The sequence below is a fragment of the Daldinia loculata genome, assembly GCF_022478755.1.
Source record: "Daldinia loculata strain CBS 113971 unplaced genomic scaffold F4817scaffold_78, whole genome shotgun sequence".
NCBI lineage: Eukaryota > Fungi > Ascomycota > Sordariomycetes > Xylariales > Hypoxylaceae > Daldinia > Daldinia loculata.
This window is the reverse complement of record NW_026054932.1, coordinates 67854-94344: the sequence shown is the minus strand read 5'-3', so window position 1 is coordinate 94344 and position 26491 is coordinate 67854. Positions and strand designations below refer to the sequence as shown.

General features: G+C 46.8%; 8 protein-coding genes across 8 annotated transcripts; 3 read left to right on the top strand and 5 right to left on the bottom strand.

Moving 5' to 3' along the window:
- The first annotated feature begins 831 nt into the window (after nucleotides 1-831).
- F4817DRAFT_351686 (ammonium transporter) lies at nucleotides 832-3152 on the top strand. The gene is made up of 4 exons (XM_049305110.1): nucleotides 832-1212; nucleotides 1300-1619; nucleotides 1707-2384; nucleotides 2446-3152. The coding sequence occupies exons 1-4, from the start codon at nucleotides 1114-1116 to the stop codon at nucleotides 2801-2803; spliced, it is 1455 nt and encodes a 484-aa protein (XP_049154621.1). The 5' UTR covers nucleotides 832-1113; the 3' UTR covers nucleotides 2804-3152.
- Nucleotides 3153-3245: 93 nt separating this feature from the next.
- On the top strand, nucleotides 3246-6758 carry F4817DRAFT_351682 (uncharacterized protein). The gene is made up of 5 exons (XM_049305109.1): nucleotides 3246-5263; nucleotides 5321-5876; nucleotides 5930-6111; nucleotides 6172-6238; nucleotides 6373-6758. Exons 1-5 carry the CDS (start codon nucleotides 3745-3747, stop codon nucleotides 6653-6655), a joined length of 2607 nt encoding a protein of 868 aa, XP_049154620.1. The 5' UTR covers nucleotides 3246-3744; the 3' UTR covers nucleotides 6656-6758.
- A 135-nt stretch (nucleotides 6759-6893) lies between these two features.
- On the bottom strand, nucleotides 6894-9304 carry F4817DRAFT_351681 (uncharacterized protein). The gene is made up of 3 exons (XM_049305108.1): nucleotides 8835-9304; nucleotides 8740-8765; nucleotides 6894-8584 (listed from the first exon to the last, which is right to left on the bottom strand). Exons 1-3 carry the CDS (start codon nucleotides 8974-8976, stop codon nucleotides 6971-6973), a joined length of 1782 nt encoding a protein of 593 aa, XP_049154619.1. The 5' UTR covers nucleotides 8977-9304; the 3' UTR covers nucleotides 6894-6970.
- Nucleotides 9305-10747: 1443 nt separating this feature from the next.
- F4817DRAFT_351677 (uncharacterized protein) lies at nucleotides 10748-15472 on the bottom strand. Its single transcript, XM_049305107.1, has 3 exons — nucleotides 12252-15472; nucleotides 11052-12184; nucleotides 10748-10969 (listed from the first exon to the last, which is right to left on the bottom strand). Exons 1-2 carry the CDS (start codon nucleotides 15103-15105, stop codon nucleotides 11067-11069), a joined length of 3972 nt encoding a protein of 1323 aa, XP_049154618.1. The 5' UTR covers nucleotides 15106-15472; the 3' UTR covers nucleotides 10748-10969; nucleotides 11052-11066.
- Nucleotides 15473-15635: 163 nt separating this feature from the next.
- F4817DRAFT_351676 (S-adenosyl-L-methionine-dependent methyltransferase) lies at nucleotides 15636-16961 on the bottom strand. Its single transcript, XM_049305106.1, has one exon. The coding sequence runs from the start codon at nucleotides 16481-16483 to the stop codon at nucleotides 15872-15874; it is 612 nt and encodes a 203-aa protein (XP_049154617.1). The 5' UTR covers nucleotides 16484-16961; the 3' UTR covers nucleotides 15636-15871.
- Nucleotides 16962-17739: 778 nt separating this feature from the next.
- Nucleotides 17740-19667, bottom strand: F4817DRAFT_320354 (uncharacterized protein; the record flags this gene model as incomplete). Its single annotated transcript, XM_049301178.1, has 3 exons — nucleotides 17740-18468; nucleotides 18665-18900; nucleotides 18971-19667. The coding sequence occupies 3 exons, from the start codon at nucleotides 19665-19667 to the stop codon at nucleotides 17740-17742; spliced, it is 1662 nt and encodes a 553-aa protein (XP_049154616.1).
- Nucleotides 19668-21466: 1799 nt separating this feature from the next.
- On the bottom strand, nucleotides 21467-22338 carry F4817DRAFT_320353 (uncharacterized protein; the record flags this gene model as incomplete). The annotated part of the gene is made up of 2 exons (XM_049301177.1): nucleotides 21467-22137; nucleotides 22212-22338. The coding sequence occupies 2 exons, from the start codon at nucleotides 22336-22338 to the stop codon at nucleotides 21467-21469; spliced, it is 798 nt and encodes a 265-aa protein (XP_049154615.1).
- A 3097-nt stretch (nucleotides 22339-25435) lies between these two features.
- Nucleotides 25436-26381, top strand: F4817DRAFT_276257 (uncharacterized protein). The gene is made up of 4 exons (XM_049299491.1): nucleotides 25436-25678; nucleotides 25799-25849; nucleotides 25968-26281; nucleotides 26355-26381. Exons 1-4 carry the CDS (start codon nucleotides 25582-25584, stop codon nucleotides 26361-26363), a joined length of 471 nt encoding a protein of 156 aa, XP_049154614.1. The 5' UTR covers nucleotides 25436-25581; the 3' UTR covers nucleotides 26364-26381.
- The last annotated feature ends 110 nt before the right edge of the window (nucleotides 26382-26491 follow it).

Here is a 26491-nt window from a genome sequence, read left to right as displayed (position 1 = left end):
GTTTCTCACATCTTGGCAATTCAAGTCCAAGAACGCCACAGACCCATGACTTCTTTAAAGACTAGCGGTGGAATCCTACTGCTACTTGTCTTCTCATTTTAGTGGTGATACTCCGGCCACGCAGCCAGACAATCAGAATGGCGTCAAAATAGATGGCCCATTCTTATGTATTAATTAAAGTACCTACCTAATAACATACCTTTTTCTAGTCTTATCTTCTCGACGAAAACAACAACAGTAATAAAAATAATAAAATGTCCTGTTAAAATAAGGTTATTAAATTCTAAGGAGAAATGGTAAAGTTATTGATGTTATAATGGTTATGTTTTTTGACGGCATTCTGACAATGTATTCGGTCGCCTATCTGTAAGGTCCCCCCCCGTAATCCGTAGACCCCTCCCAGCCACGATGCCAAGAATAGCAAGGTTAGCACGAGAGCCCACCGTCTTCTCGGGTCCTTATCAGTAACTCCACTAGGAGACTCCTCCACTAGCTACCTAGACCTATCAATAGCCCTTTAAAATGACTGTCGAAGGCATCTGTCAGGGGGTTTGATATCTCTTTCGTTTAGAGCTGAACTACGATATCGCAGATATCTACGGAATACCTAGACCTACCTAAGGTAAACCGTAAGAACAAAGAACCTTGGTATAACCTTGGTATCACCTTGGTATCACGTCCTTGTCCTTTTCATGTCGCATGGGTCGTACAAGCTACGCAGATGGGACTAACTCACTTGTACCCGTTCCCCTCCTGTTACATGTACGGAGTACAGATAACAACTGAAGTGACGCATGTAGTGTACATAACATATACATCAATAAACATGTCTTGCCAATCGAGGGAAGCTCCCCCAACAGTGAACAGTTGAACAGTGAACAGTGAATAACGAGCTGAGCCGTATTTAGGCACTGGCACCCGCCACTGGCATCCTCTTGTAGCAAGACTTCATTTCCTCTTCTCTCCCTTCCTTGTGTCTTATTCCGTCGTCAAAATTAGGTAATATCGCGACGCCCGGCTTTTCGAGACGTGTGTCTCATCGAGGGAGGATATTCGATCTCGCGTTTTCTGTTCCACGCAGTGGCTGGCCTCCTCATTCGCAGCGATATCAGCATGTCTGCCAGCTTGTACGTTACGCCGTACAATGGCACTATCGGAGATGCTGATGCCGGGTATACCACCGGCGTCACAGATCTCAATCAATTCTACGAGGTACGATCATAAAAAATTAAAAAAAAAATGGATTAGTAGGAGGAAATTATACGAAGAAGAAAAGTACTAAATATTCTTCTATTCTAGAGCGGCGACTTCGCCTGGATTATGACCTGCGCTGCCCTCGTCCTTCTTATGGTTCCCGGTGTCGGCTTCTTTTATTCAGGCCTTGCGCGACGCAAATCTGCGCTCTCGCTAATTATGTTGGCCATGCTGTCCATCGCCGTCGTCGACTTCCAGTGGTTCTTCTGGGGATATAGCTTGACCTTTTCCCATACCGGCAGCAGCTTCATTGGCGATCTCTCCAACTTCGGCCTCATGAAGACCCTCGCTCAACCCTCCGTCGGCAGCACCAAGATTCCCGATCTCTTATTCTGTCTGTACCAGGGCATGTTCGCCGCTATTACGTGAGTTCTCCGTGGGTTAGGTGGTGTCGTAACCTTAGAAGTCCTTTCCCGCATCAAGTTTCTAACGTAGAAGCGTATACGATTCAGACCAGCCCTTGCGATCGGTGCCGCAGTCGACCGCGCACGTGTACTTCCATGCATCGTCTTCATGTTCATATGGGCCACCATCGTGTATGATCCTATCGCATACTGGACGTGGAACGCCAACGGCTGGTCCTTCAAGATGGGTGGTCTGGACTTTGCTGGTGGTACTCCTGTCCACATCTCGTCCGGCGCGGCCGCCCTTGCGTTTTCCGTCATGATCGGCAAGCGGACTGGATACGCAAAGTCCGCTGGTCTACCCTATCGCCCGCATAACATCACTCACATCGTCCTCGGTACCGTCTTCCTCTGGGTCGGTTGGTTCGGTTTCAACGGCGGTTCCGCTCTCGCTGCCAATATGCGCGCTGTCATGGCCTGCATCGTCACGCATCTAGCCGCGTCTGTTGGAGGTATCACGTGGACCCTTCTTGACTACCGTCTTGAGAAGAAGTGGTCGGTCGTGGGATTCTGCTCTGGTGCAATCGCAGGTCTCGTAGCCATCACGCCCGCTGCCGGTTTCGTTACCCCCTGGGCCGCCGTCATCTTCGGCATTGTAGGAGGCATAGGCTGCAACTTTGCCACTAAGCTCAAGTTTGTCATGGGCGTAGACGAGGCGCTTGATATTTTTGCTGTTCACGGAATTGGGGGTATTATCGGAAACCTTCTAACTGGTCTTTTTGCAGCGTAAGTTATAGCCTTCCTTTATATGAAATCGGCTAGATACTAAGAAGACACCACATTGTAGCGACTATATCGCAGCCCTTGACGGTTTCACGGAGATCCCAGGCGGGTGGATCAACCACAACTACGTACAATTAGGGTACCAGATTGCGGACTGTGTAGCGGGGTTCTCCTACTCTTTCGTTCTAACGTGTGTGATCTTGTTCGTCCTGAACCTGATTCCAGGCCTGAGCCTGCGCGTTTCGGCCGAGAATGAGGAGGTCGGCATTGACGACGACCAGTTGGGTGAGTTCGCATACGACTACGTCGAGTTGCAGCGCCATACTAGCGACGTCCTCGCAGGCTCAGCTGAGGTGCCGACCCCTAACGCCGGTCGTGCAGGCTCCTCTAAGAGCAGCGAGGGGCCTGAAAAGATGGTTTAACGAGGAATGATACTTGATTTGCGTTGTTTCGAAATGTGGCAAGTGAACATATATTAAACTAGCCAATACGTTTATCGAAGTGAATACAGGGGAGTCAGCATACTACATAGAAAAGGGGCTACGACATTAAAAAGCATATATGATATAGCAGGTGTCTTAATTATTTTGTTCGTATGGATGAGCCCCCTTTACTCTATTTTTGAGTTTACACATCGAATTATACCCTGTTGCACACTTTTTATCAGAACCATTTAGTAGTATATCATCAAACCAAGAGAAATCTTATGGTTCCTATAATTAAATGCTCCATTACTACCATATTAATTCCATCACAAACTAGTATCTGTCACTGTACTAGTCTTATGCGGCATTTCGTATCCTATTATTGCTACTACGCAATCGCTTAAGTTACCTTCGTATATATGATGTTGACTATTAATATCCTAAGCACTGTCAGAAACCAGTCACGTTGTGTTAAGCCAATATAATTCGTCAGTGAATATTATACCTTATTATGTTCTCGAACTTGGCACAGAAACCCCAGTATTTACCTCCATTTTACGCATACCCGTCATCCTTTTAGAAACCTGAGATCTGGTACAACATTCCTATCTAGCCAGAGTAGTTCCATTCTGCTAATAGATAGAGGCCAGCCCGCATTCCTCGAAAACAATGGGTGTAATTAGTCCTTTGAGCAGACTGCCCTCGTCTACCAACTCGGCGGTACCCAACATAAAGAACTGCCGAATGCGGTATACGGATTAGTCTAGGGCTTCGAACCAACCATTCACCGTAAATATATACCCAATCTAACTTGAGGTCCTTTTTACACCCCTTTCCGACGCATATAGCACCCTTTTTCAAGAGCTATTCGGGGAGAAATAATAGTCGCTAACCTAGTACCTCCCAGCATCAGCGGTTGATCACTTGCAGGTTCAATCATGGCTTACAACAACAATCGCCAGGGCGATCCATACGATAATATATACGACGTTAGCGATGGTAGCGATGTCGCCGACGAAGAGGTATACAATACCTTTAATCAACTAAACTTGACCAATAATGCCGGCACATCCCAGGGGAGAGATTTTAATAGTTGGTGGCGGCAAAACTCACAGGATAATGCATCTCAGGCTCAACCACCGCAACCACCGCAACCACCGCAACCATCGCAGAGAAATTTTGGTGGTCAACGGAGACAACCCGTACAAAAAAATCCATCCCAGGGGAGAGATTTTAGTAGTTGGTGGCGGCCAAACTCGCAGGATAATGCATCTCAGAATCAACCACCGCAACCATCGCAGAGAAATTTTGGTGGTCAATGGAGACAACCCGTACAAAAAAATCCACCCCAGGAGAGAGATTTTAATAATTCATGGAGACAACGGGATCAGCGGACTAAGGAGGTTGAACCCGAACCCGAACAGGAAAGTATTGCCGGACCATCGCGAAATACAGGTAACGAGCAGGTACAGCCACGGCCACGGCCTGTTTCGAAGTTGATTCAGCACGGGCGGTCGACTCCGGGGTATCCTCGTTGGCGTCGCACCCAGAATGAGACTGATGAAATAGGTCGGGTAGAACGGTGGGGGCGTTCAAATCGTCGGCCTGCTACCGCATTTCCAGTTACCTTGAGGCCGCGTATGGCAAGAGTCGATGATGAGACAAAGAACAGAATACAGACGCGTGGCAAATGGTATATGGAGTCACTAATGAACACAAGCCGCTACTATGTCAGGGAACCGTCCGAGAGGATGCCGGTGTCGCAAGGTGAAGAACACGAGCCCTACGACCTCATGATAGTCCTTAAAAACGCCCACAGATTACAAGAGCCAGAGGATTTTGTAGATGCCATAATGCGCGAGCTGTCAAATACGGGAGAGTATTCACGGGATAGAGGTGCCACCGATAATCCGGCCACTGGGGAGAAAAATGTTAGACGAATGCACGCGAACACAACGGCCTGGGGACTCCTAGAGGATTTTGACCTTATTCTCGCAGAATTAAACAAACTCCAAATTGAATTAGAAACTTCCAACCGGGGTAACGCCGCCGATCGCCTATTCTCATCGATAGCTGAGGCGTACGATTGGGATGTTGAAGAGCTTAGGAAGTCGGGATTCCACCAAGAGATTATGACTTATGTAGGGTCTACGATGATGGGACGACTGCGGTACATGAGAGATCATTATCGCAAGGAGAGAGGTCCCGTCACCCACGGCGTCAGGGACTTGTTAGATGAAACGAGTATAACCCTTTCAACGCGATATTTCAGCGCTTTCGTCCATTCGGCATCCATGTCTGATGATGTTCGAGCGGTCGAATGGTTTAGCAATTGGGCAGTACATTTCCCTGGCCGCCACAATAGAGAGTTTCCCACCCCTCAGTTGGACTCTGCTACGGCAATCGGCCTTTTCGAGACTGTCTATAAAATCAAATACGAACATGCAGTTCGACTACGTATGTGTTAATAGCTCTGGTCGTCCCATTCCAACTTCCGAAACTGACCCCTTTTAGTCTCTGATGCTGGGTTCGCCGAAGATGTAGAGGTAATCGATGGCTTTTTATCCTACAAGGGTACTATAGAGTCTACAGAGCCGGCGAGGCATCATGAACTTGCTAATCTTGTTCAACAATATTTTACACCGTATGTAAGACGGTTGAATGATCTTCTCACCAAATACCCAGAGACCAATAGTGTACTCTGGCAGAAATACCGAGCATATCCCACCAACGTTTACGAAGCACGCACCCGGCTCGTACAGTATATGAATAATACGAGGCCCCCTACATATGTTGGCATAGGCCGATGGTGTAGGCATGCAGCACCACCAGGGATAAGTGAAGTTACATCAGAAGGAAGAAACATGGGGATGGAATTGTGGACAAAAGGCTGGTATTGTATCAATCATCGTCCGTGGATTAGATGTACCTCTTGCGGTTGGAAATATTCATGTGTCATATGTACAAACCCGCATTCCTGTCCTCATTGCAAGACAGGCTTTAGATGTACCTGGGATGGATGTTGGAAGAAATCCGATGATCGCCCGGCTGGGACGAGAGCCCGAGCTACGTATGTAAAGGTCCAGATCTACCATGGTGGCAATACTAAAACTATTCTCATAGTTACCAAGTGGCTGCGACTACAAACCCAGAGGGCTGGCAACAAAATGGTAGGCGAATTACGCCAAAGCTTCGAGAGAGTCTCGAAGATTTGGATCACCCGCCACGTTACCGGAAGTTTTTCCCAAAGACCGTAGAAGATATACCAGAAGACGGCCCAATCTATGCTAAAAATATAACTAGGAGTAAGTTTTTCTTCATATTCAAAAAAGGAAAAAATAAGACCTTCAACTAATGTTTCGCAGAGTTTCACGACCAAAGACATATACATACCGGTGGATGGGACCGGAAGAACAAATATCCAATCAGACTGTACGTAATAAAGAGAGCACTATTGCCTCTTCTCTATCCGTCCTCCTTTGGTAGAGTCATGGTTTTTGAGATCTCTTCCCTAACCCACCCCCTACTTATACAAATTGGGGTACTAACTTATACGATTGCGATAGTCATGAGTCCTATGATCCGAGTCTTGGTGGTGAAGGAATCAAATTTGTTCAGCCGTGGGAAGTCCCTCAACGTCCCGGAGAAGTCTCTCAAGGTCCCGGACAAGTCCCTCGACGTCTTAAAGATGTCACTCAACAGCCTTTGGGTGGTGGTCAGGCCAGTATGGCTCTGGCTGAGAGGAGTATATCAGACAAGGGAGGAAAGCGCAAGAGGGAGGACGATGACGAGGGCCTTCTGGGAGATTTGGTCTCCGCGCTGCACACGGCGAGGAAGGTGAAGCGCTGAAAGACTTCGAGATATTGCTTTGTTACTTTTCCTGCCATGTATTGAATACAGTCCACGCTTCTTGCTACGAACTAGTAGCAGTAATATATATTCTCGACTTGCGTCTTGAGACTATCATCGAAAAAGCAAACGAAGACCAAGGCTGCTAAACTCGACGTAATCTAAACTGGGAGTTAGATCGTAGATACAAGTTAAACCGAAACTTCATATTGGGGTAGTTAATGTCTATCAATTCTAATGTCTTTAGTCGATATACGTGCCGCAACCCCCCTAACCCATTGTGATATTCCCAAGATACGCCCAGACAACCTAGTCCTAGATACCAATCACGTAGCTAACCTTGTCGAACTCGCCAAGCTCGTCGGGCAGCGCCTTGGTATACTCGAGGAGCATCTGCCGCTTTTCAAAGTCCCAGAATATATTCGTCCACGTGTAGCGGTCCTTGGCCGGGATCAAGCAAGCGGGATCTATCGGGTCCAACTGCCCTTCGAGCTTCATTATGCCGGTCACGACGCTCGCGAGGTTCTCGCTATCCCAGGTTGCTTCGCGCCAGTCGCAACGCATTAGCAACTCCACTGCCTCCTGTCGAACACTGGCCTTCCGACACTTCATCCCTATGAAAGCTAGCAAAGGCAATCGACCGGCTTCGTTGATGAACCCTATCTTTGTGGTTACTTCCGATGGGAAATCTGCGAATTGCTTGCATCGTTGAACCACGTCTTCGAACTGGGGTATGTATTGATCGTACATCATCTCTGTCGAATCGAAACAACACGATGTAGATACAGACGCTATCGTGTGATGCATCCGCAACAGCTCGAGGCCTTGGCGATCGCGGCTGTCTACGGTACTAAATAGCAACGAATCTAGCGCGACGCCTAGGTCGTTTAGTTGAGCCAGGTACATGGCTTGCTCGCGGAACGCCGCGGGCTCGTCGAAGTCGTATTCGAGATTCGAATTGTGCCACGCGATTTTGCTCTGGAAACTTGCGATCTGCACCATCAGATGATCCCATATTTGCCTCGCTTGCTCGAGCGTCTGCGGAGCCGAAAACGTGAATGGGCCGTCTAATCCGGTGTCGCCGTCTTCGTCTTCGTCCTCGGTAAGTAAGATGTGGTATGCGAATTTCCCGTGCGCGAACGGGACACACGCGGTTGTGACGCTATGGCGTGCAAACATAGTAGTCATCTCGTCCACCTCGTCTCGCGGGGCCGACAGAGATCGATACCATTGACGCCGTAAAATAGATTTCGAATCTCCGCCCCGTATATTCTTCATAACTTTGATACCGCTACGTATAAGATTACCAGAACTGAGATAGTTCCCTTGCATATTCTCAAACACTATAAATAAGAGGGTTGCCGCCATTGTTAAACGTCCGTCAATCCCAAATGTCCTGATGTTAGATCGTAGATGAGAAAGCGCTTTGGCATGATGTACAAGGGCCGCCTGGTGATGTCGATTCAGTACCGACGGAGGCCACCACGTCCGACATATCTTTCCGTTGACCGTGTACCCCTCGCGGAGGTCCATAAGAGCACGACCATAGGCACCTATACTAAGAATAGAATGATGAATGCATCTGTTGACCATGCTATCTCGAAGAGACGTCTGGGACCAGAAGCTCGACCGAAAGTAAGGTGAAAGTTCTTGAGATATTTGGTCCCTAAACAGAGTAAAGTACCACTTGTCGTCGTCGTTCAGTTCAAAGCCAAAGGTGGGCATCAGTGGAGTTGGCGACCGATAGTCCACCGGCTGAGACAGAGCAGCAATCTTGGCTGGCTGTACCGAGGCAAGCTTCGGCTTTGGCAATAGTAATCTTTCAGGTCGACAAGAGGCTGCCTTGATTTTAGGCGGAGCATAGCCCTCGCACATAAGTCCAAGACGCTCACATTCCGCGCAAGACGGCTTTCCTTCGTCACATTTGACCTATAGACAATCGAGTTAGTAGCTGTAATGCATGGTAGCCAACAGCCTGTCAACAAGGAGTAGTTGTGACTATCATAGCCACCAATTCACGGCCTGATAACTTCCCCCAGATAGTCGAATAGCAGAGGAACTAGAAGTTGCAAAGATGAACTGACATGTCTTCTTTTACAGCTAATACAGCCTATCGTACGGTGGAGAAGATCTTAGCTAACTGGTCCCATCTTGAGCTTATCGGGGATAGATAGTTTACCTGTTCGGACTTTGGGCTTACTCGCCCTCTTCCTTGTGGGTTTTAATCCGTCGCATCGTCGACTACTCTTTTCCGACGAATCGGAAGTCTGTGCCGACCGTTGACTGAGGCTGCTGGGGCTGTTCCGACGAGTCTGTCTCATGTCGGCTGACGGGAAATGTCTTGAATTATGGGTTGTCTTAATCTACGACGGCTTTATTTCCGTATAGTATAATAGTTGTGACCTCGTTTTACCGTTATTTTGCGTCGCGAACCTGATTCGAAGCGCGATGATGACCTGACCGGCGGACGTAGTCGACTGATTACTTATCCGTCAAATAATATGTAAATTTGTAGGCCAGTGCGCGTGGGTGTCTGGTAAGCCAGGTTGATGCAGGGGTTCGGCTCCAAAAACTGGGATACCTAGTCGCTGGCGATAGTGTAGCTATGGAGATCGTATACATAAATAAAGTATATTGCCCAGATTCTAGTCTGGATGGTAACGTCGTAATAGGGGTAGCTGGGGAAGTTATTTCGTATTATTAATTATGTAAGGTACCTAAGGACATGATCGAATTGCGGCATTCGGACTGGTCGAGGACTCGGACTGGTCATAGTCACTAGCCCCGCAATGTGGTAAGATGAAGTTCCATCGGTCAAGGCTGATTCTACATATGTATGTATGTTAACAGGGCTTGTGTTGGCATGGTGTGGCATGGCGCTGGCACGGCTAGCAGCTTGGTGGCATGTGGATAACATGTGGGCATCATTAATAGCATCATGGGCCATGGCAGCATGGCCCAGAAAGGTCCAGCAAGGCCATGCATAGTATTCCCATAGTATTCTGGCAAATCATACCCGAGCATAAGAAAATAAGCGTTGCCTAAATCGATCTCCGTGGAAATCCATCTAACGGGGGTCCGTACACATGGGAAGTTCCCATGGTTAATAAGCAACTGTATTAATCTCAGACCATGAAACGTTATATATGGCCATAATAGGAACAGCAACAACAAGGCAAGCCTAGTTGCTGTTCGCCCCCATCTTTGGGCTGAGATGCCGGCGGGTTAGCTCGTACCACATGATATCGTAGTTTTGTATTATATCTGTACATAGCTATCTCAGCCCTAAAAAAGGGGACCATTCATTGGTCGACCCCGGACGCATTAAAATAGGAGTCGTCAACCATCCTAGCTTGGCAGTTTGTTTGGGTCGGTCAAGCTTACATATGTGAGACCCGCAAAGTCGCAACCTTCAATGTCTACCATGGCGGCGGAGATAATGGTATCCCGGGTACCAATCCTTCCCCGGCCGATGTCTAGATCGGCAGGACTTTCTCACTGTGCGGTACCCATATAAGGCAAGTCCGGAACAGCTCTCGTGATTTTACATGCCTCCTTTTGTACCTAACATAGCATGATGTTTCAATATTACCTACCACCATATTACCTACCACCAATGGAACGTCTTAATCACCGATGTGGTTCGGAAAAAAGATATCTAATTCGACGTTAACCGAGACAAAGTTTTATAGTAAACGCCCCTCATCATCTAAGTCGTGGCTCTCTCCCGCAAACACGTTTTCAAGGTACACCCCTAGTTAGTATGGGGGCAAGAAATCTTAGTGTATCTATCATAATACATACGGTAATCGGTAACAAGCCAACGGTATTGGATAGAAAACCGTTACACATAAGTCCCGTCTTACCAAGTACACCTCGTACTAAGTACCTAAGCAGGTATCTAGGTGGTACACAATGTATACCTAAAGCAAACGAAATTGTCCGGGCACGTGGGAAATGATCCAAGTATGATTCTAGAAAAAGTTCAGTGCTACGAAATGATACCTAAGTATTCGTACAGACCCGTATGTAACTCAACTTTAGTGGAGATTAATCAAGCTTAAATATACCCTGTCTAAGGCACATATGCGGCGTATGTAAGCGGTTAAACTCTGATTGGCTAAGATTTACGACTATTCGTACAAAATGCACCGATCCAAATACAAACCCTTTTCATAGCCTCAAACAGCGCCTCAAAGATGCAAAGAATAGAAGCCTTCATTTCTCCTTATGGCTTGGCATCATTAAGTAGCCCTAGGAGTAAAAACGGGTAGGTAAAACATGTCCGCGCATAGACATTTTCCAGACTCCTTGTATGTAACCCCTTTCCGCTTCCGGAACCCCACACAGCCGCGGACCGCGGGATTCGGCATACGGGAGCTAAACTCCATTTAGGCACCTACATGTGGTCTCATACCTCAGTTTCGACGCCGGTGTCTTTCTCCCCGTGATGGAATATTCCGCTGATATTTCCTTTGAGCCTGCTTAGCTTCTCCCCGACATGGTTAGCCTCTCTTGCTGGCCTCCACTGCATGATGCCGCGATGTTTGCGGTGAAGCTGTTTGTGGTGGTCTTTGTAGTCGCGCAGCTGGTTTCGGACTCCTCTAGATCCATCGTCTGGGCTGTTATGCCCCGGCGCCAGCACCGACGTAGCTGCTTCGCTAACTCCGTCTACGGGGTTGCGAAAGATATTCTTGACTTTTTTGACTTTCTTGATATCTGAAAAGAATAAGTGAGAAGAGCTCGACGTTCCGGATCCGGCGCCTTCGCCCTCGTCGTCGGAACTAGAGCGCGATGAATCATCGTTGGTGTGGACACGGAGCTTTTTCTTGCGTGTCTCATCTTCTGAATCGGCATCACTCGTCATATCGCCTTCGTGTTCAGATTCGTCTTCGTCTTCGTCGTCATCAGCATCGAGCTTTTCGTCTGTGATTGTGTCTAAGCATTCCATAACATTCCGTAGGTCATTATTCTTAGCCTGAGAAGCATAGGTCTTGTGATAGCCAGATAGACCACGCCAAAATTTTAATGATAGCTCAACTTCGCCTAGAGGTTGTTCACCATCGCCCATGCCATTGTAGCCGTAGCATGACTGAGCTTTGCGGAGGCCATCCTTCGATCCTTTCCACACTTTTAAGGTTCGTATTTCGCTCTCCTCATCGGCGATCTCGTGGAGCCACATGACCGCAAAGGCGGCTGTTTTATCCGGCCCAAGCACGGACTTGCGGAATTCGATCACCACGGCCGAAGCATATCGCTTGCGCACTGCCAAGAACACAGCCTCTTGCTCCTTTCTGCCCTTAGACACCCACTGCCCATTTTCGGGATACATTTTCGCCTGTCCTAAGTTCGTGCGTATCTTGATGCGATGCTCCGTCAATGACCGAGGCAAATCGTTTTTCGCCTGAATGAATCCGCGTATCTCTAGGGTCCCATAGTCCCATCCCCTGAGATTTGGTGGCAGTTTAAGCTCCACGCTTCGCCAAACCATGCTAATACGAGCCCGACCGTATCCAATGCCTCCAACTACTATAATGCCATGTTAGTATCTAAATGTAACGACATAATGCGAAAATAGTATGCGATCTCAACTTACAAGGGTAATTTTGCATCACCTGGCTCTTTTTTGCAAACACCTTCGCCAGGGGAAGATAAACAATCCCTATCAGCGGGTCGTCTTCCCGCTCGCGAGAGTCCCACACACTAATGATAACCTCGCTATCTCTCCAGTCCCGAACAAATCGCTCGGTTCCAGCATTGAAAAAAGGTTTTGAATTCTTCGGCTTAGTTCTTGTCCTATAGATCTTTTTGTGGTTGAATATGACGGTACAGTAGCTGTCGGGCATGTCGTCGCTCTGCTCAGCTTCATCCTCGTTATCGCCGCCGTCTCCTTTATCTTCCTTTTGAAGCCTCTGTATTTCGAGCCCCGTGATGTTGTGGATCTGGATGCTGAGAATACCCGAGACAAATTCATCAGATGGAGGGGCTGAGATAATCATGGCTTCTTCAAGTTCCCTGTAGTCTTGAGCTTTCTGTTGCTTCACTTCGTCATCATCCGATGGCTTGCCGGCCTCCCGCAGCTTGTGCTCAGATAATTCCGAGACGTGTTGTCTAAGTTGATCGTGAGTTCTTATTTCTCCGTCGACGGTTTGCTGTTCAAGTTGTTTGGGCGTGATTCTTATCTTCGAAAAATATCCGACAGACCATAGTAACGAACCTGGCATCGTCTCGTCGGGATCTTGGCCAAAAAATCTATCCTCACGGTCTCGAAATTTGTTCGGACGTTTCATAAGAGACTTGAGGTCTACCTCTACTCGGCCTAGATCGTCGTCTGCCGACCATTTATCCGAATCCCATAGTTGGAGCCGCAGCTTTTCCTCGGCGTTCACCTCCTCTGGAGTCACTAGAATGCTTGCCCATTCATTCCAATTTGGCTCATCGTCACACGTAATGATGCGAGTCGAAGCAACAGGTTTACCGAATTTACCCCACGATACAGTAACATACGAATCGCTCGAGCCTTTCATAGGCCCGATCCCGCCATCACCTTGTTTAAAGCCGCGCGCCTGCTTAATGAAAATCCAGACGACACCTAAGCTAGTCGTATCCTTCTTAAAATCTTCTCCTACAAGCATGTCCTTGAGGTTCAAAGTTAAGCTCTTAGGAGCCACATATTCCGCGAGAGCAGCATCGATTGCCGAGTTAACGAAAGAAGATATCAATGGGACATCCGTCAAGCTAAAGCTATGCTTTGAAAGAGGGACACACGAGAGACTAGCCTTTGGCTGTCCGAGGAAGGTCATAGTACATAAAGATATGAATGGCGGGTCCGGTGTCAGTTGAAGCCGGAGTCGAATAGTCATAATAAGGCCCTTAAGCTCAACCCAGACGGGGATAGCTACCTCCCCCGGAAGGTAAAACTTTAGGTAAAGATGCGCATTCTTGGCTTTGTCCTTGACCGACTTGCCGGGCGAGCGGCCTCGATAGGCGAGCGCAAGCTCCAAATTCACGAAGTCGCCTTCTTCCGCCTCCATCCCCTCCCGCATGGCCACTTGCTCTTGTTCTTCTTGCTTCGGATCTTTACCCTTCCCTTCATCACGTTCAGAAATCCCTTCAGCATTATTTTCCTGGTCATTGGCGTCTCCTTGGGGATTTTGCGGGTCTGTTCGATCGTTCCCAGTCCCCTTGTCATCCCCTTGAAGTTGATTATCGGCGCCCACTGTTTGACTGGCCGCACCAGTCGGCAGCCACCGCACGCCCAATATTCGAATAGCCTCGCTACCCTGTCCCATATCGTCGACACTGACCATCTTAATAACCTTGGGAAGGGATGCTTGCATAATATCCTCGATTTGATCGACGAGGGAAGCGAAGAGGTCTGGGTTAACAAGCGGCCAGATGGACGAGAGCAAGCTATTCAACCATTGAGTTGATTCAGGAAGCTCCTCGTCGTTATTCAGGACAGCCTGCTCTGCTCGTCGCGCAGCATCCCAAGTCTCGTCTTCGAATAGCTCGCTAGTTTTCTTACTTATCCATTTTCCCATACCGATGATAGTCATCGTTCCTAGCAAAACAAATAGAGCTGTGCTGAATAGGACGAACCAACCCGGCCCAATGAAAAGTGCCGGGGCGAACAGTAGAGCAATAGCCAGAATACCCATTAGAGCCAAGCCAGCATATACTGCCTGCTCGTAAACAGCGGCGAGTCCTTGTTTTGTGCGCTCAAAATCTGGCGGCGGAAATACCCTCTGCATCCCATTATAAGCTCGTTGCAACTCGTCACGCTCAGAGGTTAACTCTTGGTCTGACTTGGAAGCACCCTTGGGTCCGGTGGCAGTATAATGATGTAGTCCTGGCGCCGGAATATTTTGAGGCGCAGAGTTTAGATCCTTCTCAGTCTGATCGTGTATGATAATTGGTAAATGGGTAACGGGATCGGTGACTTCGCGTCCTCCGCCATGCCTCTTGGTCTTCTTCATCGCCTTGCGCTTTTCTCTCGGGTCAACAGCGCTTGCTACAGCTTCAGTTGCCGACTTTTCTTGTTCACCTCCCTTCTTACCACCATTTCCTCGATGATCATCAGGTTCCTCATGTCTTCTAGTATCATTAGTAGAATCTTGTTGTGTCTCTTTAGGTCGACAGTCTTCTTCTTCTTCGGGGGCATACGGGGCATTATCGGCATAGTTATGGTTCGTAGATGGGTATGGGTCGTGTCGAGACTTGGGAGTATCTTCACCTTGGATGACGGCTTTCGCAGATTGGAACGCCCGCTTTGGTCTCGAATCGTCCTCTGGTCCTTGTTGCGCTTGCTCCTCGTCTTCTATCTGTCCTTCCAATTCTCTTCTGTGCTGTCTGTAACTCTGGACGGTAGGAATTGGATGTTTGGCGCTGTGGGGTTTGCCGTACTCTCTTCCTGACGCATTTTTCTCAAAATCCACCTGGTTCGTCATGTTGTGCTTGCGCGGGCGTTAGATATTATTCATAGGGAGTAATAAGAGTTAATAGAACCCAGGAAGTGCTTAGGAATACATTTATGTAGTAAGAGGTAGATATCATAAAAAATAGAGAAGATAGAGAGAAGGATACATTAAGGTATTAAGAATGCACATGTGGCCACTTCAAGGGTATAGGAAGAGCTTTGATTGTGGAAGGCCTAATTATTCTTGCTTGCATCACCAATCAAGACTCAAGAGGCGCAAAAGATATATATACCTATTGAATATGCCATTGGATGTGATGTGCGGCATGTTGGATAGTTGGATGGTGCCGTAGTATGAGGTCATCGCCTTATGCTTTACACCAAATACGCCATTTGTAGTGGAGTCCAAGTGACGCAGCTAAAACCAAGCGAGTTCAAGGTGCCTGAAAAAGCTCCGGCCTTAACAGCTCCACAGCGGCAGTGCGGCACGTTACCTAGGTACCTAGCTTTCGGCAGCTTTTTAGGTTAGTGCTAAGTACCTGTACCAATGTAGGTACCTACGTAGGTACTCTATCATTATTAAGTAAGCCATATATTCTTTTGTCCCCCACCTTTCATCACATGGATTTCGTCCCGTCTCCAACTATTTATAACACTTCATTCTTTTCCTCCCACACGTCATTTCTGTCACAACTCTGGGCAATAGCAAACGGGACAAGTTAATATAATATATATCGCCTTTCATGACTTCATACCTATTACTAGCCTCTAGTGAACATTATACGTCCATTTTCGATTCATTTAGGCCGAAGAAGGTAGCAATGATGGTATATCTCCGGATCGTTCTCCTTAAGTTTAGGTAACGGGATCTTAGTTATGACTTCGACGCCGAATGGCAGCTGCTCAATATGGAAGCGAGCTGAAGAATAGCTAAGGGAGATCCAGATCCCATTATCAGCGAGGTATTTCCTCACGCCAGAAGCCATCCTGGAAAGGGCCGTATTCCCACCGCAGGAGACCGCGTCGGCGGTGCCTTTGTCCACGACTATGTCGAATTTCTGATCTCGTGAGAAGTAGCAGGCAAGTTGTGTTGCGTCTGCGACGATGTACTTCATCCTTACGTCACCAAAGGCGACCTGCTCTAGCTGGCGCCCGCGCTCGATAGCTAATGGTTCGTAGTCGACATTTGTCACGTCTAAGTAACCTCTCGAACGAAAACAGTTCTGTAAGTCACTTGTGCCTGAGCCTAGATGGAGGATTCGGGGTGCGTTCTCGTAAGTATGTGAGGGTGTCGAGAGGTAAGGCTCTATGATGGACATGAAAGATTCTGACGACGCTAGCCACTCGAAAGATGTCTCAGACGAGAATCTCTCGTGCCAATAACTCTGCTTCTCGAAGTCGGGGGGCATGATCTATCAAAGTGGGCTTGCTCGCTACGCCACCGAGTAGATGTGACAGGCAGGATGATTGAATACCACTTCCGTACCTACTTAATGATCTTGAAATAGTTCAACAGTTAGTTTCCTCCTCTTGCCCAAGACCCATAAAATCATGTGAAGTTGAAATTTTCCCACTTTCCAGTTACAGTCAAATCAGATGGGGACCTCTTGGGCCCACTGCGTTAAGGAGCGGCACGTAGCTCGCTCATGTTTGAATCATGGTTGTAAACGAATCTCCAAGAAGTTCCAATGACAACTAACACATACACAAACTATCTAAGCCACAGGGGTTCTCTCCGTCTTCGTCTGATTGTCTACATTTCTTCTGATGAAGTCCTCATTCACCAATATAGGGGTTAACGATATACCGTGTATCCAACACACACTTGAAAAAATATATGAAATTCCTTTCAACATGTCTAATATAATATATCAAACTAATACATCTATATATGAATTTACATTTGTAATTGTTTTTCTGATTTATTATCCCATAATCATTATGCTTGTTCTTCATCCTTAGCACATTTCGTAGATCAACTCCTAATGGTAGTATCATATGAACTAAGAGACCGGATTTTAGAACTCAAATGGTAATATAGTTTCTACTCATTACTACAGTCTTATTGTTATTCAAGAGAATGTAGAAAATCGAAGAAATGAGATTAATGCAATCAACCTATCCTAACACCTATTCGACTCTAGTATATAATTCTCATGCAACAGGCCACTCTTCAGGCAGCGCAAAAATATGAAGTTTATATCCAACCTGCTGCGTTCCCGTTGCATTCTCGGCTAAGCCCTAAACTTCAAGCTTCTTAACTTCACACACCCGCTAAGAAGTATACTCCGCATCCACCGAAGCAAGGTCCTACTCGAGTAGATGTGGAATGCCCAAATTCCATAAACCTCGAGTAGACTTCGAACAAGCCGTGTTTTTTCTAGTGATTTTATTTCAGTAACATCCGTATAACTCAAACCAATATGAAATAAAATAGAAAAGGAAAATGGGAAATCTTCCGGTGATGGAAACCCTTTATAGCCTAACACAGTATCCTCCTGAACATCCCAAGGTAAACCTCGGATACTCCATTATCATACTGAGCAGGCAACAGCGCCGTGATGGTAGTCCCACCGGCGGGGCGGAAAAGGAGGTATCCTTCTTGAGGATTTCACGACCTCTAGAACAACCTTAAAAATCGCACGTAATTGCTGCGTGTCGACGGCTATTCTTCCTCGACGTCGGGCGCGATGACCTCGCTGGTCTTCCGCCTCTTGGCCACGCGGCCGGAAAATACCGAGCGCAGCGGCGTCCTGGCCGGGCGCTTTAGAGATCCCGCGCCCCAGAGCGCGTCTCGCAGCAGGGCGGAGGTAGTCAAGCGTGCGGTCGGGCCCTTGGGCGCGGTCAAGCTCCGCCTCCGCGCAACTCCGTCCTGGATTTCGATAGTGTAGGGAGGCTCCTCTTCCTCGTTGTAGTCCTCGGCAGATATCTCGTCGTCCGACTCTGCGACTACTTGTGCCATCATTGCAGGAGTGTAGGCATCGGATGGATCTGGATCATCGCTAAAATAAGCCGCCGGAGCCGGCGGCAACGGTAATACCCTCGGAGTCGGGAAAAGTGTCATGGTCTCTTCGCACCAAGTCCGGTCCGCCGCCAAAGTACCCCTTCGACCTATAGGGTTTACGGTCGGTAAGACCGTGGTGACTTCGAAAGTGAAGTCCGGAGAGTCCATATCCATTATAGTGTTGCCCACGAAGTCCCTATCTTCCATTCTACCAGCTGGCCCGTGACTTGGTCCAAATCCATCTGGAGGTAAGCGCGTATCGTCTATCAAGTCGTAAATGTTTTGTCTGACTCGGTTAAATTCGCCCATCACCTCCCTTGGTATATCCAGGCCAGCCTGGATATATCGGACCATTTCGAGAACCCAGTACAACAAGGTCTCGAAGTTAACCTATTACACCAAACCATATCCCGTCAGCTTCTTGATCTTACCCTTCTAGAGATCTAAGGGGAAAAAGTCTTCACGGGCATAAATCAAAGTTACTTAGTTGCAATACTTACTACTAAAAGTTAGCCGTTGTAAACATAAGATTAACTGTTAAAGATCATTGACGATGGTTCCAGGAACCCAAGTCTAACAAGCTTACACGTTTATACGTACCTTCAATATCCCTACCACCATCATCATCCCACAGACCGGCTTGGTGATACTTTCTCATATAAAGGTTCATGAAGCTGTGATCACGTGGGAGCATCTTGCTGTATTCTTCAAAAACCGTGACCCTCCATCTCACATATTGATTGATGAAATAAACAATCCACCTGAAGAGGAGACCGTGTCTAGTGCTCGTGCCATAGGGGTTTTTTTCTTTTGCTAGTCGCACTACACCGATAGATTAGCTTTGTATTTTATTTTAGTAGTAGGCTCTAGTAGGAGGAACCGATACACATACAAATTGCAATAGCTTCAATCCTATTCAAACGGTATATGGTTCGGAAACATGCATTTGTCATGCCCCTAGTGTTAGTGCCCCCTTCCTTACCGGTGTATAAATGCGGGACACACACCCACACGGCGTCAATCTCTATATTGGGAGCGTGAAGATTTTCGTTGGCGACAGCTGTTCTGCGCTGATGGTCTTGATATACAGCAGTACGTTGCCAAACGTTGGGGGTATGATTCGTTGCAAATTCCAAAAATCGATTCCGGGCCCCAAACCATGCCCGACACCACACGATAACCAAAGACATCATTTCCGGGAGGGTCAAGCCACGGAAGGCATCATGACCGAAAGCCTCTGTAAGTGTATCGTGGATCCATTGCGAACTGTTATTCCCAAATTCAATGACCGAGTCGAATTCACCAAACAAGTCCAGAGCTGCGCTGTTACCATAAATATTTGTCGTTACACCGCCGTCATGATATTCTAATCCAACTGGATCGTAATTTACGTATTGACGAAGTTGTTCGGGTATATAGCTTAATACTCCGGCACGTGGGAAGCTTGAGTTAACTGGAATATCTTGTAGGTAAATTAGGACGCTCGCACGATCCCTCCTATTCGCCGTCGCTCCGGGACGGTAATTTCGGTAACGCGGCTTATTTGGGTCGTTGTAGGTTCTTGGGACACCCTGCTGCGGCTCCGCCATCGTGAGTTTGGCTTAGTTGAAATAATCTAAAACTACGTTGGAGGACTATTAGGAATACTCAGCTAGGATTGGCTTCGACTCCAGAATAGAATTATGTGACTTTTGTACCTAAACGCATTGTTTGTAAGATTCTATTGTCTATTAGCTATAGGATTACATTGAACATTAATATCGAGACAATAACGCCTCAGGCGGCTACGGAAACGTCTAGGACGGGACAAAGGAATATGGATCCGGAATAAAATCAGATTCTCTTTGTCATTTATACGCTGCAATCCCCATCTGTATATTATAAAGGCGGTGTTATAATTATATTTTTGCTCTATTTTATAGTAAAAAATTGGAGCTTCCCTTAAAGTCATCCTTATCTGATATTGTGACTCTTTGAAAACAGGATGAGAATTCGTATATCGAAAAGGATTAGTTGTAAATCTAGCTAGTATTACAGCAATGCTTGAGCGAACAAACGGATATTCTTGGGGACAGGAAGTTTACACCCTAAACGTACAACTGGAACGTAATTTATAAAAGTTGCTATGCTTATACGTAAACTGATAAATACCTAGCTGTAACTATTTTCCTTATACCAGGTGTATTTCCGGAAACTTGTGATGATATATCAACTCGAAAACAAAGGATAATACCCATAAAGTCCTAAACCTCCAAATATTGTGGCTATATGTATAAGTTTGTTTAAGGAAAGTTTATGTCCTCATCGTCAACGTCGTAGCTTCTAGGAAACCTTTCATAGGTTAGGAGGTAGTTAGCAAGGTAAGGAGATTTGTAATGCAGCTTGTAGTTTAACTTTATAGTTTATGGATATGCCCCCTGAATAACTCAACAGTAGCCCTTATTACCAGTTATTTTACCTGTAATAAAAGCTTAGGTACCTAAGTAACTGTGAAAACCCCATGGCTTTCTAAGTAAACGCAATAGCAAAGCTGATATATTGAGAATAAGGTTACTCATCTGCTTAACAGTTGAAAATCCCCGGAAAATTAAAAGTGGTAGTTATGTTGATTTAACTTGGTATTTAAGAGGCTATGGCGATTGTCATATAATTATTGTCCGCATTTAGTGTAAGATACGGATTGTGTAAAAATGCAATTTCGAAATTATGCAATGCGAGCGAGATATTGAGATTTTCTAGGTGACATTTGAGCCAACCACGACTAAGTATCGCCAATATCTCGTACGGCTACCTGGTGAGCCTAACATCCCGCTGAAACCCCCCTTTACACTCTGTTTGGTTGTGGGGAAAGGGGAAGGGGCGTAGCCGAAGTGAGACACTCAAATGTTAGACATCGAAGAACATAGCGAAATCAGGTCGTACGTGATCGTGAGGGGGTAGGGCGCGTTCTTTCGCCAGGCGTTGATCTTGATGGGCTCACTTTGCAGACTAATATTCGTTCACGTGAATCGTTTATTCAAGGATAGGCGTGTAATTTTCAGACTTTATCTAATGTCATCCGCCTAAATGGTAGTATAGAAACGACGGCACGGTATATCATGATATAATTAAGCGTAGGCCTGGAACAAGAAATGTCGAAAGCTCATTATTCGCAATAGCCCAACGTAGGAGACAAACTAGTGTACAGCAGCAACCGAAGATAATCGTGCATAGTAGCGGCGTAATATCCTTCTCGACTCGAAGTAAAGTTGCCCGGTACCTTGCATTTGCGGTGATAAGAAAATGGGGCACCATAGCAACATCCTTCAGGTAGTGTTCTCTGAAACGTGTTGCTAGAGTTGGCCTTGATCTGTTCTACTAGATCGATGGGACGTCTTCTCCGATTTGCTTATGAACCACCAGCAAAGCGCTTTGCCCGCGCCTCGGCCTTTGCCTTTTCGGATGGGTCGTTTAGAATAGCGGGCTTCCCCTTTGCGCCATTCGGCCTGCCCTCTTTTCGAGGAGCGCCATTCGGCCTACCGCCTCTACCTTGGCGAAAACGACCTTTGCCTCTTTGTTGACCACCGGGGTTTTGTCGTTTCGCGCCTCGTTCAACTTCGGCATTACCACCTTCCCGGCCTCGCTTCGATGGCCTCTTCTCGGGCAACGCGGCGTCGAGACCCTTCACCAGAGAGGAATCATCTACACCAAAACGCTCAGCGCGCTCAGTTTTCTTCTTGTCCTCGTCATTATCAACTACGCCAAATCGCTTAGCTCGCGCGGCACGCTTGCGTGCCTCTTCATCTGCGTTAGATGCAGGAAGGTGCGCAGAAAAGTCTTCTTTTGGAGCCTCTGTCTTGACGGTTTCTTCAGCCCCATCCTCAACCGGCTTATCTGTGGTCGGAACAGAGTCTGGCGCACTCTCCACAGGCTCAATAGGTTCGGCAGACTTCTCTTCAACTGGAGCTGGTGTCGGTTCAACGGACTCGGCGGCTATCGCAGTTTCTGAAGGCTTTGACGTGGTCGGGACTTCATCATCGCTATAATCAATCTCGTCCTCGTTTTCGCGAACGGGAGCGGCTATTGGATATCAGCATATGCACGTTAAGGGTGATATTGCAAGAAATGGAGGCATATTTAAAATAAATACTGACGGTTCTGGGACTTGTCATGGTCTTGCAGACGAGCGATTAGGTCGGCCTTGTTACCTGTTACAGGTAGGGATTTCTCTTGGAGGAGTTTCTTCAACTCTGGAACCTTTAGGGAGGCGTAGTCGGACATCTTGATGGATGCGCGACGCGACGGTAGTGGCAAGAGTTGTCGCGGGTGAAATAATAAAGGATTGAGTGAAGTATAACCTTGTATTAAGATATAGAAAGTGGTATTGTTGATGCACCGCCGACCTTATAGTTTGGCTTCGTGGAAATTATAATAAAGTTGGATGAGAGAAAGATAGAATGTAAAGAATTGAGAATGGGCAATCGGTCGCAGCGCGGGTACTCAAAAAAAAGGTACCTAAAGTTAAGTACCTTTAGCTTTGTACATCAAACCCATTGAACTTAGCATTGAATGGCAGGACGCGTTCGCCAGGAAAACAATGGGCTGAATGGATAGCTCGAGATGTACCTACCTTAGGTACCTAACCTAACAATGTTTGTATGCACAGACCACTACCACTATACGTGGAAGCCAGGTACGTAAGGTACGCCAAGACCTTATCTTATCACTGAATCTGTTCCAATTTCGCTGCAATGCTGCATCGTCAGTGATAAAATAGATATTTCGTTATGATAATAACCACTGCTTAGGTTGTGATTCCTAGAATAGTGGTGACATCGTTGTTTATTTAGGATTACAGGATTAGGATCTAGCTATGTTTATATATGCATAGAATGCAGGCAGCAATTGCCTGAATCATTGTTGCCTGGGATCCACATTACTCCTCTTCTCCCTCAGAGTTGTCCTCAACTCTCTAATCATCATTAATACCATGGTGTAGTACTTCGGCCCGTACCTGGATTGGCGTACGATTCTCCAGGTCTCGGTCCCAACGAGTAGCCTCCCCCGTAGCCTCCCCCGTATCCTTGTCTCGATCCGTATTGTGTTTTTGGTTTTTTATATTCCTCAAACTCTTTCCGAAATGCTTTCAGGTTATTTTGTAAGGTCACGATCTCGGCCTGCAACGTTTTGATGTTTGTGGATTGGTCGGTTGGTTGAGGTAATTCAGGTTGAGGTAATTCAGGTTGAGGTAATTCACGGCACGTCTGGGTGCGGACGTGTTTCATGAGCTTATTACGTGATCGGAACTGTTTGTTGCACTTGTTGCACTTGGTGCGAGACTCGATAGGTGTAGGTTTGGTTGACGATGTCGGCTTGGCTGGCGTTTTGGTTGGCGACGATTCGACTAATGAGGTTTTGTCTAGCGATGTTGTGACTGGCAAGGTTGTGTGTGGCATCGTGAATGCCGTTTGAATAGATTGGCAAGGTAGCAGGGGTTTATTATTGTCTTGAATAGATTGGCGAAAGGGCAGGGCTGGTGCTTGGTACGGGTCTATTTTATTGCCTAATGTCTGGTGCGTTTTTACAGGATGTGTAGCGACGACTTGTCTAATAAAAAGGCTGGTGGTGCGTTTTACATGATGTATAACGACGACTTGCCTGATCAAAGGGCTGGTGGTGCGTTTTACATGATGGTAAACGGCTTGCTTTCGCTATTCTTTCTAGGTGGCGTTCTGCCACATAAAATCGATTTTATGTGATTCCTAGAATAGTGGTGACATCGTTGTTTATTTAGGATTATAGGATTAGGATCTAGCTATGTTTATATATGCATAGAATGTAGGCAGCAATTGCCTGAATCATTGTTGCCTGGGATCCACAAGGTAAGGACGGTAGCAATATTTTTAACGAAAGCTTTAATGTGTCTATCGGGATTTTATTATTAAATACTGATTTTTTTTCTTTTTGGCCCGGCTTTTCAGCACCCAATCACATGGCAAAGTGAAAAGAACGCGCGAACTTCTGGCCTTGTCAAAATTAGGTCCCAGCAAATAATAACTTGACGGAAGTAACTTAAAAGGTTATTAAACTTTAATATATCTTCGACTTGGGCTTAGAAATGTAGGTTTTCAAAATCGTACCTAGTTGTGGATAATAGACCATAGAAAATAATACCATAAAGGAGTTTGCTTCCCATGCAAGTATTCATCGAAAGGGTCAGAGCAGAATAGGACTTACGGCTGTACTGAAATACCGATTAACCCTCTTGAGATCCGGCATGAACTTTGGTTGAATTCTATTCATGCGTTAGTTGAAGTGCCTCAAGATATAACCTACCAAAGAACGATGCGACCCCTTCCACTCGGAGACTACATGGTAAGTATCGTGAACCACAAATTGGGCAGTCACAAGATTAAACTGTCAAATTCAATATACACGTATCCTCTTCTTGTCCGCCGAGGCCAAAATACCTACTCGCTAAACATAACCAGGTCTCGAATATAAGGCCGCAACGAGCTCATATACAGCGAATAATCAAGGGTGCATTCGAAAGTAGATATCGACGTAATTAAGGTCTGTATGGTATTATTTCGCCAGAGTCTCTATCACATCAGGGAATAATAGAGCTTTTTATAATACCCGGCATGACAATCCGAATATAGAACCGGGGAAATCATCGTGAAGATATGTAGATAGACCGTCGATATGGGGAAATGGGGAAAAGGGGAATCCGAGAGGATCTTGCCGGCTGGTTGAGCGCAAGCCATTCCCTTACTCCTGATGTCGATGATTTGTACTTTTTTTATACGAAATATGACGAGATTGATATAGGCCTTGCTTCGTGGTTCTTTTCACCGATAGTTGGCGATAACTGGTATGTTTCTTTTTAAAGGTGCGTGTAAGTGAGACATGTGCGTAGCTAAGATACTTAGATAGATACGCCATCTTATGTAGGAGGATTAAAGCATTCGATTCATAAAAATACCTAGATGTATACATAACCAAGTAAGTCCGGAAACCTGCATTGAATAGCGCACATGTATGTCTCGACTCAAAATCGGAGTAGCGAGGAGCGGTGAATATCCTCGCGAAGTAGCGACGACTACATGTAGGTTGCAGCTTGTCATCGGGACCCCGGTTCCACAGCGGCAAGATCCCAAACGGCCAGGACCAATGGATAATGCCTGCGCAGTCCGGATCTAGGAAATCTTAAGGGATCTTTTGCGCGACCCTTGTTTTATGGGACTGTAGGTAACCCAAGCCCGCGATTCTACCAATTAGCATCGCATTCGTTTGCCTTAAATGGTAGTTCGACTCTGGTTCGCTCGGGACCGACATAGACACGGGAGCTAAGCTGTCTAAGATCTTAGCATCGGCCGATTCCCAAGGTATCACCCCTGCCGTAAACGTGACATGATTCAGCCTCGAATGAAACTGATATAATGATGAGGGCTGTCTCGATTATATCGTGAGATCCATCATTTCGACGGCAACATTAGCCTTTCATACTTATACCTTTGCACCATGGCCAGTTTATCTAAGCCGATTCCAATTGTCGTCTGCGGCAAGGCGGAAGTAGTTGGGAAAATGGTCGTTGAGGGTCTGAAGCCCGAGTATGAAGGTGAGTGAACAGTCATGATTAGATGAAGTGGCATCTTAAGGGATAACCTGGGAGACCTATGATCTGAATAAGACTTCGAAAAGAAACGATATATAAGCTAACACGTATACTATCATCCAGTAATCCTCTTCTGCCTCGGCAGTAAGCCAACAGCCGCCGAGCTGCCTTTCAGTAGGTGGCATTCATGATCCCGACTTTATACTTCATATACCTACCTACCTACACTACCAACCATGATCACTTCAAGTTTATAAAGACACTAAACAAGTTAACTAACACCCACCCCCAGTCCTCCGCGGCACCGCGCCCTCAACCCAAAGCAGCACCATCGGAACCGGCTCGTACTCCGCAATCCCCTACGCGGTGGTCATGGGCGCGGCCTGGAGCGCTGACGACGTAGCCGACGTCAAGGCCGCCATCGACGGGAACATGCCGCCGGACTCCGCCGTCCCTGCCCCCGTGCTGTTGCGTAACGACACCAGCATACCCACGCCGAAGCCGCCGTCCCCCGAGTACGCCGCCCAGCTCGTCCAACGCATCCGTGCTTGTCTCGGGAAGCTGGAAGGCGGAGAGAAGCTTGACGGGCTAGATAATGGAATTGTGGTATGTTTATTTATTATATCCGTTTTAACAAGTACTATTTCTGTACGATATCGGTTAACCTGATGTGCTATAGTGGTACTGAATGGACTGACTAAAATTCGCTATTGACGAGAACCCCTATAATCCCCTACTGCGATAAACCCGAGAGACGGTTAGGCTGTTCATGGGCATCGAAAAATACATGACGCTTCCGATCGGGTAAAGAGGCAC

What these genes read in the sequence shown, in the direction of transcription:
- F4817DRAFT_351681 (XM_049305108.1), bottom strand. Translation starts at nt 8,976, where the DNA reads ATGAGACAGACTCGTCGGAACAGCCCCAGCAGCCTCAGTCAACGGTCG. An exon ending in TAAGCCCAAAGTCCGAACAG is followed by an intron (nt 8,766 to 8,834) that starts GTAAACTATCTA and finishes ACCGTACGATAG; the next exon opens with GCTGTATTAGCTGTAAAAGA. An exon ending in TTAGCTGTAAAAGAAGACAT is followed by an intron (nt 8,585 to 8,739) that starts GTCAGTTCATCT and finishes GATTGTCTATAG; the next exon opens with GTCAAATGTGACGAAGGAAA.
- F4817DRAFT_351682 (XM_049305109.1), top strand. Translation starts at nt 3,745, where the DNA reads ATGGCTTACAACAACAATCGCCAGGGCGATCCATACGATAATATATAC. An exon ending in CGAACATGCAGTTCGACTAC is followed by an intron (nt 5,264 to 5,320) that starts GTATGTGTTAAT and finishes GACCCCTTTTAG; the next exon opens with TCTCTGATGCTGGGTTCGCC. An exon ending in GGGACGAGAGCCCGAGCTAC is followed by an intron (nt 5,877 to 5,929) that starts GTATGTAAAGGT and finishes CTATTCTCATAG; the next exon opens with TTACCAAGTGGCTGCGACTA.
- F4817DRAFT_351686 (XM_049305110.1), top strand. Translation starts at nt 1,114, where the DNA reads ATGTCTGCCAGCTTGTACGTTACGCCGTACAATGGCACTATCGGAGAT. An exon ending in ATCTCAATCAATTCTACGAG is followed by an intron (nt 1,213 to 1,299) that starts GTACGATCATAA and finishes CTTCTATTCTAG; the next exon opens with AGCGGCGACTTCGCCTGGAT. An exon ending in CTAACTGGTCTTTTTGCAGC is followed by an intron (nt 2,385 to 2,445) that starts GTAAGTTATAGC and finishes ACCACATTGTAG; the next exon opens with CGACTATATCGCAGCCCTTG.
- F4817DRAFT_276257 (XM_049299491.1), top strand. Translation starts at nt 25,582, where the DNA reads ATGGCCAGTTTATCTAAGCCGATTCCAATTGTCGTCTGCGGCAAGGCG. An exon ending in TCTGAAGCCCGAGTATGAAG is followed by an intron (nt 25,679 to 25,798) that starts GTGAGTGAACAG and finishes ACTATCATCCAG; the next exon opens with TAATCCTCTTCTGCCTCGGC. An exon ending in AGCCGCCGAGCTGCCTTTCA is followed by an intron (nt 25,850 to 25,967) that starts GTAGGTGGCATT and finishes ACCCACCCCCAG; the next exon opens with TCCTCCGCGGCACCGCGCCC.
- F4817DRAFT_351676 (XM_049305106.1), bottom strand. Translation starts at nt 16,483, where the DNA reads ATGCCCCCCGACTTCGAGAAGCAGAGTTATTGGCACGAGAGATTCTCG.
- F4817DRAFT_351677 (XM_049305107.1), bottom strand. Translation starts at nt 15,105, where the DNA reads ATGACGAACCAGGTGGATTTTGAGAAAAATGCGTCAGGAAGAGAGTAC. An exon ending in GGTGATGCAAAATTACCCTT is followed by an intron (nt 12,185 to 12,251) that starts GTAAGTTGAGAT and finishes ATGGCATTATAG; the next exon opens with TAGTTGGAGGCATTGGATAC.